Source organism: Tachypleus tridentatus, chromosome 8, assembly GCF_004210375.1.
Source record: "Tachypleus tridentatus isolate NWPU-2018 chromosome 8, ASM421037v1, whole genome shotgun sequence".
Classification (NCBI taxonomy): domain Eukaryota; kingdom Metazoa; phylum Arthropoda; class Merostomata; order Xiphosura; family Limulidae; genus Tachypleus; species Tachypleus tridentatus.
In genome coordinates this window covers 103,186,270-103,203,634 of record NC_134832.1, presented here as the reverse complement: position 1 = coordinate 103,203,634, position 17,365 = coordinate 103,186,270, and the positions used below count along the sequence as shown (strand labels likewise).

At 35.0% G+C, this 17,365-nt stretch overlaps 1 protein-coding gene across 2 annotated transcripts in view; it reads left to right on the top strand.

Moving 5' to 3' along the window:
* The window catches only part of LOC143223091 (kazrin-like), a 167,605-nt gene that overhangs the window by 19,441 nt on the left and 130,799 nt on the right, over nucleotides 1-17,365 (top strand). The window contains exon 1 of one of the 2 annotated variants that reach the window (XM_076450531.1): nucleotides 9,766-10,565. The exons of the other annotated variant lie outside the window; for it this stretch is intronic. Coding sequence (XP_076306646.1) covers nucleotides 10,511-10,565 — 55 coding nt within the window. The 5' untranslated portion in view covers nucleotides 9,766-10,510. Of the gene's footprint in view, nucleotides 1-9,765; nucleotides 10,566-17,365 lie in introns of those variants that run through there. 2 annotated transcript variants of the gene reach the window in all.

Below are 17,365 nucleotides of genomic sequence, written 5' to 3'. Positions count from 1 at the left end.
TAGCTCCTAAGTTTACTCGCTTTTTCCCCCAAATTCTGGTTTTTATGCAATTAATGTGTGGCATCCAGTTCATTTTTAGTCATATTTAATCCCTAAGAATTTTGCTGGTGTTGCTACCTGTAAGGGAGTCCCATCTAGTTATTAATTTCCTTGTTTTGTAAATAATATGACTTATTTTGTGCGCGTTCATTTTAATTATTCATTTATTGTAGCACAATTCTGTTTTGTTTAGTAGTGGTTGCATATTACGTGTTATTGTTATTGGGTTTGGAATACTCTTCCAGATTGCGACATCATTTGCAAGTTGTGAGCAAAAAGTATGGTTTGGGTCTTTGAGAAGCATGTTTGTGACATACATGATAAACAGGGTTGGGCTACGTACTTCTTCTTGAGGGACACCTGCCTCCAATGTACAGAACTCGAAACAGACGTCCTCAAAGTTTACTCTGATGTTCCTATCTTCCATGAAGTAGACCCACAGCGAATAATTGCTATGGAGAGTCTCAGTTTGGACTGTTTGTATTTATTCTACTATACTTTAACAAAAGTTTTTTCAACATCTAGAAAGTATGCAACTGTGCATTATTATTATTTATATTTCAGACGTGTGTTATTTTTTTCCGTTAATCTTATGAGATGTTCTGTTGTTAGTATTGCCTTTTAGAAGCCATTTTGTAATTTCGAGAGAACATCGACTTGTTTCTAACCGGTTGGTAGGTGTCCTGTTTTTAGCGATAAGTTGTGTAAAGATGGGAAAAGTTCTAATAATCACAGAGGACTTTTCTTCAGCTATATGTTTTGAATTTTGTCTTGTCCTGATGCTATGCTTTCAAAAGTTTTGTTTTCTTGTACTTTTATTACTTTCATGGGTCTGATATGTTGTTGTCTTGTTGTGTACTAATGTTCTGCTTCTGTTGTGCTAATGCGTTTTCTTAGTGAAGTGTTATGTATATATATATATTATGATTACTTGTGATATATTTATTTATTATGTTCATGAAGTGGTTGTTCATGATTTAATCATCTGATGCTGTGAATGTTTTTCGGGTTGTTCTGTAAAGTCGTGTGCTTTCTGATTAGTAATAGTTAGTAGAAGGAGCACTTGCTTCCAAATCAATAGTTCGGTAACTCATATACTTGCACAAATCAGATAATTATCTACAATATAAACATATCTGTCAGTTCTGTCTTGTAATCATGACTACTCCGTATGTTCTAGTTACAAGTAGACACCATGTAGGTTAACAAACAGACAAAAAACAAACTGGACTACTTGCTAAAAATGTCAGTTAGGTGCATTCCATTCATACCAAGTATCTCGAGTACAATCATGCCAAGAACATGTTCAGTGGACCAAAAACACATGGAGCAATGTTATTTTTTGCACTTGAATCACACTTCCCTGTTTATACAAATGACAAGCGCACGCATGCCCATTTAGAAGGAATCTGGAACCAAATCCAACCGGTGTATGAAGGATTAAACTATGGTGAACATATCGTGCTCCGAATTTTGTAGAATACCATTAATATCATATATTATAGGGATATTATGTTCTGTAGTCCTTTGTGTTGCTGTAAGTTGGTGAAATTAGTCCTAACTTTAGTCTCTTGGATGATAATTAATGTTTCCTCACAGAGAAAGGAATTGGCCTGATGGAGGTGTCCGTACTTCTACCACACTTCAATTCTATCGAACATGTATGAATACTCCTAAGAGATAAATCACATCTCATTAAGTGGCTTCTTACAGATATCCTGAGAAGTGATTGAGGATACTTCAGAACTTTGTTGACTTTGTTTTGGTTTAAATTTCTCGTAAAGCTACACAAGGACTATCTGCACTAGTCATCCCTAATTTAGCAGTGTGAGACAAGTGGGAAGGTAGCTAGTCATTACTATCCACCACCAACTTTTGGGCTACTCTTTTACCAATGAACAATGAGAATGACCATTGCATTATAAGGCCTCCACGGCTGAAGGGGCGAGCGTGTTTGGTGTAACGGGGACTCGAACCCGTGACCCTCAGATTACGAGTCAAGCGCCCTGACCACCTGTCCGTGCTAGACACTTGCTGACTTTGTCAGTTTTTTTTTGTTTATTCGTGGTGACAGTATTCTGTACCATAGTGAAATGTTATTTGAGCTGGAAAGACGTTAAGCCTTCTCTAATCTAACCTATGTAAAAAAACCCAACAAAAAACAGCGTGTGTCACGTCACGCTTGATTTCTCGAAATAGATTTATTTGTTTGCTATTTGAAGATAAGCACAAAGTTATAAAATGGGCTATCTGTGCTCTGCCCACTACAGGTATCGAAACCCAATTTCAAGTATTGTAAGTCTGCAGGCATACTGCTGCGCCACTGGAAGGTTCGAAATTGTTTAGTTTTGCTTTTGAATTTCGCACAAAGCTACACGAAGGCTATCTGTGTTAGCTGTCCCTACTTTGGCAGTGTAAGACTAGAGGGAAGGCAGCTAGTCAATACCGCCCACTGCAAACTCTTGAGCTACTCTGGATTGACCATCACATTATAATGTCCCAAAGCTGAAATGGCGAGCATGTTTGATGTGACGGGGATTCGAACTCACGACCCTCAGATTACACGTCGAGCGCTCTAATCACCTGGCAAGTTTCGAAATAAGAGGAGTCACAAAAGCCAAAAATGCATTTATCCAGATAGAATAATCTTTACTGTTTACCCATTAAGATTTTAATGATGGTAATCCAAAGCGCCGTGAGGGGCGTGTGTGTTGTAAAACATTATGATGTTTGTTTTTATTATGATTCATGGGCAAATATTATTTCGCGTTTATAGATAATTCAGCGGTAAGCTTTAGGGCTCATAATGCAAAAATTTGAGTTTTGAAGTTCAAGGTAGACACAAGCAGATAACTCACTGTGCAGTTTAATGATTTAATAACAAGAAAACTCTCAGACAGTTCTGATTTTTACATTTATTTATCAGAATATGAGGGAAGGTGAAACATAAGATTAGACCTTTTCTAACGTTTGGTCATTTCAGTGTGGATTCCTGTACATGGTTAGGAGACCTCACAGGAAGGTTCTGTTCATTCAGTTTGCCTCCTCTGGGATCTAAACATCCACCCACGTGTTTGCCATGCGTGGTGACCCGTGAAGGGGAGGAAAGGATCTAGGTGGTTGAGGGGTCTAACCCTAACACACCAATTTGGCCTTGAATTCCTGTAGACGGGCGGCCTAGGGGTGGCCGCCCTTGAGTCAATCGACTGGTCCACTTGGGCTAGGGTCAACCAAGTATCAGTGTTAGATGTTCTCAACAGGTTTTTTGGACATTGTATCTGATGCTGGTGTTTGGGTATAGTGCTCACGAAACCCTGGCGTTGCTGCAGTGTCCTTCTTTGACATTATAGTGCGTCGTAGGGCTCTGTGGTGGGTGAGGTCAGTGGGCACCGAAATATTAATTTTGTTATTATGGATCCTTCAAATAAAAACTTAAATAAAATAGTGTAAACAGTCAATAAATAAATGAACACGTTTTGGAGATTCTAAGCAGTAATCTTCAATAGCTGTAACACCTGATGTATTTCATTTTCTTATATTGCATTCACTTTCAGGCAAACCTTTAGGGCAAATGGCTCCCGTATTCATTCAGAAGGGTCTGGAGAGACGTGCTGGCTTTCCAAAGTCAGTAAAGAAGCTTCGATCTGGTGACATATTGGTGGAAACATGGACATCTCAACACAGCGAACTCCTCTTGCATTCAAAGGCTATTGGGGATATACCTATTGAGGTTACACCTCATGTTACTTTGAATTCATCACGAGGAGGTATTGTTGAGAGGGATTTGAAGAACATTCCAGAGTCTGAGATTCTTGCTGGTTTCTCCGCCCAAGGTGTTTTTGTAGCGAGGAGTATATCTACTCGCAAAGATGGAATTATGATGCTGAACAATGTCCTCATTCTCACATTTACGTCAGCACGTCCCCCTGCCACCATCAAGGCAGGTTATCTTAATTGCAGGGTACGATCATACATTCCAAACCCTCTCAGATGTTTCCAGTGTCAGCGTTCGGTTATTCCAAGACGTCTTGCTGTGGTTTCTTGACGTGTGCTCGTTGGGGTGGCAAGGACCATTATGTCTATGAGTGTGAAACGGACCCTTATTGCGTCAATTGCAATGGCTCTCACCTGTCTTACTTTCGTTCTTGCCGTAAATGGTTGGAAGAAAAAGAGGTGCAGCGTTTGAAAACGAATCAAAACATTACTTACCCAGAGGCTCAAAAGTTGCTGTCCACCATTTCATCTCGGACGTATTCTGCTGTATAACGTTCCACAACTATAATGGGAGTGCAGACGGATCTCTCTGTTCCCTGACCAAATGAAATGTCTTTTGACCTTCATAGTTTAAAAAGTTGATGAATCAACTACAACATCCATCTCTGTCCCTAACATACATTCCAGAAAATCCCAAGATCCATTTTCTTTGGTTCCAGGTACGGGCATTTCCTCAGACACATCTTCTCCCACCCCAAAATGCAAAACAATCATTCGTTCACGTCCTCAGTCACTAAAATCCTCTTCCAACAGCTAAGACATGCTCAATCAACCTAGGCCAGGATCCATGGAGGTCGATAGACCTCCCTCGAATAAAGACAGTAAAGAAAAAAGACGTGGTCGTAAACAGAAGGCCTCTCCATCCAATTCGCCTACTCATAAATAAAAATGGCCACCTTGATACAATGGAAATGTCGAGGTTTACGTTCTAATCTGGATGACAAAGCACTGATTTCTTCCTACCACCCTGTATGTCTTTCCTTTTTTAATTTTTTTTAATTTATACATTAGACCTTTTTTAATATGATCCCCTTTTAAGAATCACATCAAAATACTCGTAACCAGGACTGGTCAGGCCAACTTCAGTTGACTAACTCTGCTGTTTGAACTACCTATTAGTCATCCTGGCAAGTTATTATTAAAATTTTACTGCAAGTCTTTTAAAACTTTTATTACTTTACTTTCTGAAAATGGCCATGACATCAAGTACTCAGAACAAGGATTGGGAAGGCCAACTTCAGGCGACTGGTGGTGGTTTTTGTACTTACCTGTTAGTCTTCCTGGTGAGTTATGATAATTACAATTATGCTACAGAAAGCCCTTTACAATTTGTATTACTGCAGTTTTTCTCTTATCGCTGTGGAATAAATGTAAACATTGGTTTTAATGCTATTTATGTTTTTAAACTTTGTTTTACCATATTTTCCTTTTATGAATTTTACTAAATTTACTTTAATTTTAACGTTTTACCAGATGTTTCGCTCAGATAGCCTTGCAGCTTTGTGCCATAAAACATGAAACCAACCAACCAACCAATCTAATGTCTGGCTTAATTGAAAGTGTTAAAAGTTTTAGTGTTACAGATAATTTTACTTCAAAATTTTGATATCGATCTTTCGATAGAATACAGGTAGATCCAAATAGGCGTCAGCATAGTAACACAGAACGATTAACAGAAAGTATAAATTAACGTCAGGGGGAGTATCAATCATAAATTGTTTTAGCTTCGATGAAAGATTAGAAATTTTGTTTATTGCTGCTCAGACACAGGAACTACAGGGTGCACTTATATATTTATTAACAGACAAAACTGCACAGTGAATTTCCGAACACCCTGTAGAAAAAACACCTCTTGTTCGTTTTATCTGTTGTGAAACCTCAGTAAGTTATATTCTTTTACCGTTCTTCCACGTAACTTTGAATTAACGGTCATTGCCCCGAATAGTCTATACACCCACATGCAGACATCGTGTGCCAAGCATTGAAGATACATGTAATGCTTTTGTCTAAGAAACCGAGATATTGGATCTCTGTCTGTACGTTTTATGTTGTGGTCATTTAAGAAGTGCTAGGCTTACTCAATATTATTATATCAAATGTTCATCCGCGCATTTTATATTGTGGTAAATTGAGTTGTGTCTATTATTAATAAACTGCGATGCAAAGTCAAGCTGTTATAATTACTGTTGATCTTTCAGAATATGATATCGATTCATTAGTTATATCTTTGGAGTCTGGAATCATGGTCTTAAATTTTAAATACTGTATCGATTTATTGATACTATCTTTTGTATTTGGAATCACGATCTTAAGCCTTAGATATTGAATAGATTCATGAATGCTATCTTTAAAGTCTGGAATCACGATCCTGAACCTTAAATATTGTATAGATTCATCAATTATATTTTTGGTCTGGAATCATGATCTGAAACCTTAAATATGTTATAGAGTTATTAATTATGTCCCTGGAGTCTGAAATCATGGTTTTAAATCTGTACTTGAATTTGGCTCATTTCTAAACTCTGCATCTAGCCATAGAATTGAAAACTCAGCTGAATCTGGAAAATTACTTTTTCTCCTTGTTAATACAAGTGATAAAGATGATCATAATGCCTCCATTGCCTTGTATAAAACTGTGAAGCGTAGTATAATAATTGGTGAATTGCATGTATTTCTCGCAGTTTCTCTACAGCATTAAACTCTTTACGGTTACTAAGGCGATGGCTGCTCTGTAAATTATATCAGAAATAAAATTAGATGGTTTGAAACTAAAATGAACTCAAGTCGTCGAAAACGTACAAGCCTACGAAAACCAAAATATAATGTGTTATATTATCCATTAGAAACACCGTTGTGGATACACTCGAAAAATACATTTTGATTGTATAGTGGTCTCATGTTTATATAATGACATACAAACCTAGGAAGTCAATTAAATTTTAGTAGTTAATTTCGCACACCGATTTATATTTGGTAATACTGAGGACTGCCTTTTTTATGAAACATTACATTCGAAATGTTATTTTTTTTATGTAAATTCTGTTCTGAATAATAAAACCAATAACATTTATTGGTGTTCGTCAGCTTCATCTTCAAGGTTCATAAATGGAGACATTACAGGTTTGCTTTCTGCGCAAAGCTACATAATGAATTATCTCCAATATGGGGAATCAAATATAGGGAAGTTGAGCGTTATAACTATGTTAACTTACTGCTGATAACGACATTGTTGGCAACAGATTTAATATAATTCTTGACAGTGCTATTACTAACAGAAACTGATGTTACAAATGCTAACATGAATATCGTAATTTTATGAACTTCAGGTAACAGGAAACATAAAGAAGTGTTTTTAATTAAAGAATTTAGGTTAGAAATCAGTAGCAATGAAGACTTTGTCTGGAATACTTTGTCATTATAAACAGAGTACTCTTTATAGACAAGACTTAGTCTGGAATACTTTGTCATTATAAACAGAGTACTCTTTATAGACAAGACTTAGTCTGGAATACTGTGTCATTATAAACAGAGTACTCTTTATAGACTTTGACAGAATTGTTTGTTTTTATTGTTTTAAATACAAATAAAGAGCAATCTCTTCACTTTGAAGGCGTTTATTTATTTAACATCTCAATTGATATATTACTGAGCCATTCTGGTATGTTAACTTCACGTGTTCTGGATGAATTGTCATAACTTTTTATTTGTAAAATACGTTGATGGGATTCGTTTGGTAATGAATGATTCTGTTTCTGTGTTATGGGAATATACCAGAGGATTTCTACCAGATTATTATTATTTATGAATATGTATCAGTTTTTTCATACGAAACGGAGTCAAGGAAACTGTAAGTTGTTAAGTAGATCTTGTTTCTTTGTTTTTGTGTCATCCCTCAAGAAAAAGATGCCTGTTACGCATGCAAAAACTTTGCTCACCTCGTTAAGGTGGTAGGCTAGATGTTCTCAGTGACCTGAATTCCGTCAAAATGGAATGAGAATGACCAGTTACAAGGCAATTCAGTCGTGACCGATGGATGTTCTAACGTGAAACTACAAGTACACACACTGTGCGTTTTGTTTTTGTATTAATAAAGGTTGTGTTCGTCATGTCTTCCATTTTGTATCCAGTACAGCTTTTCCTAGAATATAGCACAACCAATAACATTCAGCACTGTTCCATAATACGTCATCTTACCAAATCTTTCATTAAGATCTCTTCTGTAAATCTTTAATTTATACTCAATTCATCAGATTATACCAAATTTCCTTTATTCATTTCTGTAGAGAAGAACCCATGAATACCAATATGAACTCTGACCTTTATTTAACCTACTTCAATTTTCAGGTTTCTCACTAGTAATTTCACAGCAGAGCTGTAACTATTTGTAAAGCTCATCTAGTTGTTCTCACCTCATATTGATCTTGTAAATTATTACACAGGCAATGGAAGGGTCAAGATGTATATGTACTATACACTGTGCACAAGTAGCTATGTGCGTGATATACGTCATACAGAATTAGCTCTTCACGTGCCCTACACTATATAGAAAAACACTGAAAACCTAAATGCACTGTTTTTTGGCAAACTGAAGATTAATACAGATACTTATCTCCCAATGTATATGTTTGTTTGTATCCGTTGACGTCATGCAGCTATATTTTTGAGGGGAGAACACAGTCCGAAAATAAAGCACTTTTATCATCAGTGTTGGGTTAATAATAGTAATCATACAAATAAGAAGTAGGATGTCTTTTACTTTTTATATTAATAAATTTTTGACGTTTCTCTGATTAACTTATTGGTTTCCATTACAGACAAATATTTTGAAAGTATCTGACCAAATGTTTATACATACATTTGGAATTATTACAGCAGTTTGTGGAAAGCATTTGGGAGAATTCGTGGTCCAAAGGCAGAGAGCAACTGTCTGAGTCCATAAAGAGCGTCTCCTTGATGATCTAGTGAGAATGTGTGGTTGTAGCTCTTGTCAAAATAGTTGAGCTCCATAAATGTTCATACTACCGTTTTTAAAATGGCGTTATTAAATGAAACCTTTTATTAGTTCCATTTTAACTCTACACACTAGATAAAAGCTAGGTCAATGGTATGTGGAGTAATACATTTACTTATTCGAAGAGAAGTTTCACTGCTTGCTTATGCATACAGATGTTTCAGTGGTAAACTAAATCTCGGGGTTCGATCACTGTGACAGGTACGTCGCAGAAAGTCCATGGTGTAACTTTTACATTAGCAACAAATCGCTAGACTATAAATAAGCCTGTGTACTAGAACTTATGGTCCAAGAACCTGATATATCGGTCTTAACATATTTAGAACTAAAACATTCTTATAATCGATATTTGCGACTTGAAGATACGAAGAAAAACCTCTTAAGTAATAAATATTACCTCTGAATGTACGGAAACAACAGATTGTGTATTGTGGATTGGATCTGACTTGCTCAAATCTAGTAGACAACATCAAGCTGTTCAATTCTGATCGTATCATCACAATTTTCTATCAACATCGCAGTAGCTTAAGGTATAGCAGTTATGACCAATAACAGAGATATAAATAAGTTCATATTCGTAAGTGTGAGGTGGTTTGATTTGTAAGGAAGTCTTGCAATGTTTTACGATAGCTGATTGGCTATTCCACATTTTTATTTACTTATTTCGGACGTGATGTTTATAAACTCTTCAGGTGATTTCATTCAACATTCGTAATACTTTCTGCGAGGGTAGGTTGACAAAACGCTGTAGACACAACAATTTTGTTTATGCAAACAAAGGGAGGGCAGAGTAGAGGGGGAGGGGAGGATTTAATCTGATACACTTTATGTTTCGTGGGAGAGAGGGATGAATGTTCGCCAGATGCGTCTGCGCGGTAATAATTATCTCGCGGGTACCTGTATAAGTTGTTCGATAGCTGTTCACGTGGTCACCTAATAGTCTGCCTTTCGGTGTGCGCGGATATCCGCTTACCCGCTAAAACTTGTCATGCGAAAACAACAAAAAAGAGAATGTTGAAGGAGTATCTAACATTACGCTACGCGGGAGTTCGTGTTTGAAATTTTGAATGTTCATGACTGTTAAGCTCATCACACCTACGTAGATGCACGTGACAGATAACGAGTCTATGAATTAGAATAACCATCTTCGCAGGTTCAAATCTCGTTTAAACAACTCGTGCCCTCAGGGAGTAGAGACATCATCACTTTCCTTCTGCACAGAATCCTGTTTACAGGCATTAGTTAGTGAGGGAATAGGTTGCAAGAAAGTTTTGTTTTTGTTCTGCAGTGTTCTTTTAAGTGACGTCAACTCTTAAGGAATATGGAACTTCATTGGTTGACAGATCACGCGCGTTACTTTAACCCTTTGAGTAAGTAGGTTAACTGACAGACAGCCTTGGTTGTGCTCTTAAAGGCACTTGATAGATTATTGGATTTATGCAGAGGCAGCAGAATCCAACGGTGTGGGATTAAAGACACTTAAAAAAAATTCATGTTATCCTGGTAACTTCACTAAAGGCATGATTTGTAATCTCATCAAATTCATTGGAATTTACACCTTAATCAAACTGACCTTGGTCGAGAGAAAGTAGGTTCGTGTTGTTGCCTTGTTGGTCAATGTTAAACCAGTTTATTAGTTTTTGATTTTTGTGTCTACGTGTGAAAACACGTCTTTTGTTTAATGTTATGGCAGAAGGGAAGAGAATAGACAACATCGACTATAACAAAGCGATTATTACAGGTACGTTCTTTTTACATTTATTTTAGGTGTTAGTTGTTAGCCTTGAAGTTAAACATTATCGAATATTATTATTATGCCATCGAAATTAATTACGGAGTCTTCACTAGCAGCAGTTAATCATAATTCATATTTACTTTAATAGAAGAGAAATCGATAAACTATCTCTAACACTTAGGTTCTGGAATCTATGTTAAATTATATGAAACTTAAAAGTAACTCCTGATTTTGTGGCCTTATCCCTCCCTCGAGGGCTTAGCGGTAAGTCTGAAATCGTAGGAGTTATAATGCTAAAAATCAGGCTTCAAAATCAGCACCAGACAGAGTACAGATAGCTCATTCTGTAGCTTGTCGCTCAAGAATAAATATAGTATCACTTAAGTGTTAAATATAATTCCTGAATTTAATATTATGTAATGGATAATGCTGCTCTAGAAAAAGGGTAGGACAATATATGGCGTAATGTTGTGATCGGATACCTAAGTTATTAAGACTACAAATCAACATGATTTTATTTAACTACGACACAATAGTTTAATTTTTAGCATTATAACTAACAGGGTAAGATATTTGTGATTAATTAGTGTTAATGCTAGAATTGTGAAGGGTCAGTTTATGAAATACTGTTTGAAACAATGTTATAAATTGGCTCATTACGTTTATTTCAAATAAGGCTGCTTTAGGTGAATTATTATTATTATTTTGTCTAGTTGCTTAAAAGGTAGTGTAGTTGATAAACGGAATTCTCGAGGGACCGAATAAAAAGAATTATTTAATTTAGGACCAATTTTCTTTCTTTTATTATGTTTCAGCATAGATATTGTTATTTGTGACTTTTATTTAGTTGAATAACGTAGAAAATATTTTGCTTTGATATTCGGTATTGTCATATTTTTGTCGTTTTTTTTTAATGTCTTGGACCGTTGATTTACAAAATGGTAGTTATAACTCGAGCATATCCTAAAACCGACGGCCTAACTTCACTTTCATCCATTGACACAAAAGTTGTTAAAACTAAAAAGAGAGAAACAGTTGTGTCAACAGTACTGATAATAACAACAGAAAATGTCCACAACACTGATGGAAAAAGGAGCTAGAAACACGAGAGAGATAATGACATTGAGAGTAATAAGACCAGGTTTAATAAACTAAGTTGAGTAATAAGACCAGGTTTAATAAACTAAGTTGAGTAATAAGACCAGGTTTAATAAACTAAGTTGAGTAATAAGACCAGGTTTAATAAACTAAGTTGAGTAATAAGACCAGGTTTAATAAACTAAGTTGAGTAATAAGACCAGGTTTAATAAACTAAGTTGAGTAATAAGACCAGGTTTAATAAACTAAGTTGAGTAATAAGACCAGGTTTAATAAACTAAGTTAAGACCAGGTTTAATAAACTAAGTTGAGTAATAAGACCAGGTTTAATAAACTAAGTTGAGTTGAGTAATAAGACCAGGTTTAATAAACTAAGTTGAGTAATAAGACCAGGTTTAATAAACTAAGTTGAAATAAGACCAGGTTTAATAAACTAAGTTGAGTAATAAGACCAGGTTTAATAAACTAAGTTGAGTAATAAGACCAGGTTTAATAAACTAAGTTGAGTAATAACCAGGTTTACTAAGTTGAGTAATAAGACCAGGTTTAATAAACTAAGTTGAGTAAGACCAGGTAATAAACTAAGAAATATAAGACCAGGTTTAATTTGGTTGAGTAATAAGACCAGGTTTAATAAACTAAGTTGAGTAATAAGACCAGGTTTAATAAACTAAGTTGAGTAATAAGACCAGGTTTAATAAACTAAGTTCAAAATCCACTGTCTTAGTGCTTTCATAATGAGGGTTGATTGCGTAAAAAAACGGACGTTAAAATATGGCGGAATTTGGTTGATAAATACAACCATTCGTCCAGCCAGTCATGACTGTATTTATTATTGAGATTGTAAAAACGGTTTATATTAGCTTGTCGCTTAGATGGTGACTGTTTGAGTTGTTACCGACCTACTTAAATGGTATGCTTTTTTTTTTTTTTTTTTTTAAGTAAAGTAGCACCAAGCAACGCATTTATCAAGTGTGATAGGTTGTACTAATGTACACTGACTTAAACTATCCCATCGTTACTAATAAAAGACGCATGTTATGCATTTTTTTCCTCTTTGAAATAAGAGAGGAAAAAAAAGGAAGAAAAAACTTGTTTCCCATCAGTTTTCTTCCACGGTCATGATCAGACGATATACAATCAAATATTGTTTTGGTTCTGTTATGAAAACCATTTTCATATTTACTAGTGTTAAAGAGTTTGTCCATTGCAACGAAACTGTCAGTACGGTTTGCCTTTAGACTTAAATTTGTATTCTATTTTTAATGCAATATTTTGTATTGTCGTTTGGTGATTATTAGATTATCGTGTGGCTTAACTCTTGCACATTTTTGGTCATTACAAAACGCAAGTTAAGCTAGTGTAGATTATTATTGAATTTTAATTATTTTAGTAAGTTACGTTGAGTATGACGTAATGAGTTGTTATTTAATTTAATATGTTGGTCAGTTAATTATTTCAACTTCGGAATATTAAGTGTTTACTCTCAACGAAATGTAAAGAGATGCCTCCAGTTGTGTAGAGTGATAGATCAACAACTGAGTGAAATCTAGTACTTGATGTATTAGCATTTACTTTTGAGGTTAGGCCTATCAGTGAAGTTTAAATGAGCTGACTTGAAAAACGTTTAGTTTGTGAAATAAAACTATTTCGTTATAATTAAGTGGACCGGATTTTACATTCTTTTCTTTACCGAATTATTCAAAATAACCTGTCCAATAACAGAAACCGTTACAAAAATACCATCATACGTAGAACACAATTACAAAACGAAATTTTTCATCTTGGCATGGTATTAAGAGATTGTAGGGAAAGAAGAGACGTGCCATTTTTCATAGTTTTCGTGCTATTTTGTACTATTTAAAATATTTTGGTGCGAATATGTTTTTCACGTGTAGAAGTGAGTAAAGCTGCTGTAATATACTTTCCGTATCTAATTCATATTTACATGTCTTTCACTTTTTCTACTTTATCAGTTAATTTTACAATCCTTCATTTCTAGTTCTACATCTTATTCTCATTTTAGAACTTCGGCTTTTATGTTTCTCGAATTTTCTTTCTTTTAAAATTTTTATCAGGTTTTTTTTTTTACTTGTTTTACTTATTCTAAAACATAAAACCCGATCATCTTGATATGTAAAAGATTATTTCGTGCAGTAAGTTAGTTAACTGACAGTAAAACCCCAAGTGGGATTTGTGTTTAGTTATTATTCAATATCCATTAATTTGTGGTTCGTCAAATAGCACCCTCAAAGACCGATATTAATAAGGGTTAACAGATGCACTTTCAACTTATCTCGTCATGCTATTAAGAATTTTGTACTATTATGACGCAGGCGCTCGTGGTTCGTGACTTGCTTTCTCTTCTCACATGCAGTCAATAATTTTGTGGTATGATTATTAACTGAGGTTGTATCCTTGATCCACGAATAAACAGTGTGATGAATTTACTCATATTTTTGAGTAATCAAAATGGCACATTTGCCACTGTCACAAGAAAAAATATCTGAACCAAAGGCAACAAACTTCATTTAATGTCACACGAACATTATCGTAGAGCAAAAATGACCACAACGAAACTACAGTATTGCCTCTGTAAAGCGATGCATCAAGAAGAATGTACATGTTAAAGAAGTGCTTCTGAGGAATAGTGGATTTAAAGATGGTACATTTTGTACTATTGTATCTTGATATATTCTAAGTCATGACCGTGCATTATATTTTAATACCAATAACATGTACTTATTCTTACAACAGGATTTGTAAGATATGCAATTGAATTATGAAACTGTTTTTATACGATTTGTTTCTACGTTAGAACCCAAAAAATTTCCACAGTAATAAACATAAAAAACTGAAATCAAAGAGTCGCTCATTGGCTTTGAAATAAAAAACCAGTCAGTAGCTTTGAAATCAAAACCAGCCAGTGTCTCAGAAGCACAAATGGCTCTGAAACAAAGAACAAATCAATAATACTGATTTGAAGAACCAATCAATAACTCTGAAATTAAGACCTGTTTACTGGTCGGGAAATCGAGAACCGCTCAGTGGTTCTGAAGTTAAGAATTGTTTACTGGCTTTGAAATCGAGACTTGTTTAGTGTCTCTGAACAAGAGCAATGAAAAACTCATATTTGTAGCTACATTTCTAAAGTCTATTAGGTGCTGCTCAAAAGTGAAAATCTGAGAAATGTAAAAACATTTCAATCTCCAAGCATAATTCCTGATATCAAAACCTTTATTTTGCCTTTTAGTTAACACTGTGTGTTTACATTTTCTTGTATTCTTTTTCAGAATAATATTTTTTATTAGTGTGTAGTTCATACATGACACTGCGGATTGCCTTTAATATTGTGCCGGATGAGCAAAAATTCAGGCTTTAAAAACGTTTAGTGTTCTAAAGTACAATATTTCAACATCAGCTATAAACACAAGTCTTAGACAATATTTGTACATTTTATAAGTACAGTATTTTTATATACGACTCGCAGTATAGGCGGCTAACAACCGAACTTTACCAGCGGGAAAAAACGTAAAGCCTCAACAGTGCCAATAAGGTAGAAGGAACAGTTGTACTACGAGATATTGAAATGTCTAGAACTTATGAGCCGTCCAGATAAGAATATGCTTTATAACAAAGTTTTTGCTGTATATCTGTGATTAGTTTGGTTGCAGACAGCTTGGTTACTCTATTATCCTCAAAGTTAATGAAATATTGCCTTTTAGATATTATGACTATTATGACGTTTTTAGAGCTAGTAAAATGTCAAATGATAACTGGTGTATGTTTTGATAAAGTTTTCCGGACTTACTAACTTCTCACTTTTTTAGACTGCATTCAGCAACGCAAATTTTTTTTTTCACATTTCGAATATCGTCCTTTGTACTATAGTTTATAAACTGTCGAAATCGACCTGACGTTTAACTCTAACGATTCAGAAAGGTTTGTCTGTTCTATAGACACATTGACAAACGCGATGTAGAGAGTGTGTTATCTTGTTTGTTGTTACTCTCCAACGCTTGCTATTTCGTTTAGAACATCAACGGAATTAACTTTGTTACGTGGCAACACGAGAATGTGATTCGTTGTTTAGCTATTATTAAAGTGGTTTGTTGAACTGTTTGTTTGCTGTTTCTTTCCTCAGTACATTATTCGTCGATGTGTATCACAGACGATACTTTATTTTGTAGCTTCACACGAGAACTGACATGGACAGTCGTCCAACCTACTTCTCTGCAACAGACAACTAACACGTGGGAACACCTGCCCTAAATAAACAGTGTGAGCAAGTCGCAAAGTTAAGATATATTTGGTATATTAGAGGAATTTATATACCACCATACTTTCTAAACAGAATAACTATACTGGTCGCTAGATAACTGAAAAGTTAGCGGGAAAGCTTAAGCCACAAACCGTTAAACACAGTGCTGTATAAGTTTCACTGTGTCGGTATTTGGGTATTGATGTTGTTAAATACCCAGGAGGGTCAGGTACATTTGACCTCTTCCTCCTCACGGTGCTGTATAAAGGATTGTTTTCTTGTTTTGAATTTCGCGCAAATCTACACGAGGTCAATCTGGGCTAGCCGCCTTAATGTAGCAGTGTAAGACTAAAGGGAAGGCTGCTAATCATCACTATCCACCGCTAACTCTTGGGTTACCTTATACCAACGAATAGTGGGATTGACCGTCGCTTTATAACGCCTCCTCAGTTGAAAGGGCGAGCATGTTTGGTGTGATGGAGATTCGAAATCGCGACCCTCAGATAATGAGTCGATCGCCCAAAACACCTGGCCATGCCGGGCCAGCTGTATAAAGGAAATTGTTACAATATGTTATTTAACTTCTGAATCAATGTCAACTTTTCATAAAATATAATTTATGAAAATTAGAAACAGTTATTTGAGGGATGATAGATTTAATTATGTACAACGTTTCGTCTTTAACATACACGATTATATACAACATTTAAATAGCTGTTACACTCCGCATATTGTTGGTAAGTTAAGTGGATACTTCCTAAAACAAACTCTCATGGTTTCCCCAAGTCCTGGAAAAAATTCGGCTCTGGAGAAATGTAATTGTTTATTTTTCTAAAATGTCCTGGAATGTCCTCACCATATTATTATTTGAACAAAATTTTTGAGATCGTAATGTGTTTGGATAATCAGTTATTTTGCCTTTTTAATTCAAATATTATCACTCCAATGCAGGGGATCCACTTCTGAAATTAGCAAAGATATGTATGAAATAGGCAGTATCTTAAATTTGTTGAGTATGTATATTTATTTACTAATGTATATTTTTTTCACATATCCTAATTTCATATGCAAGTTTGATATTGTTTTATTGTAGGTAAGTTGTACTGGATATAATGGCTGATTATTTTGTGTAACTTCTTTGAAACTTTTATTTAAAAGTGATGGATTTTTTCCTTGTAATATCTGTTGAAAACCTTGCAAATCATGAAATCGTACAATAATACAGATTTATCGTCTTATCGGGAAACATGGATGTTAATTTTTAAATACATTTGAAGCGTGAGCATAATGCATAGTAGTAATAAAACCTCCTGTGTGTGTGTTTAAGTCCACAATATTTAGATAAAATGTTAAAGCATGTATAATTTCTCGTTTTACAAGTTTGATGTTTACATCCATACAAAGAAAATAAAATTAACTTTTACAAACACAAGTTTATTCTTCATTT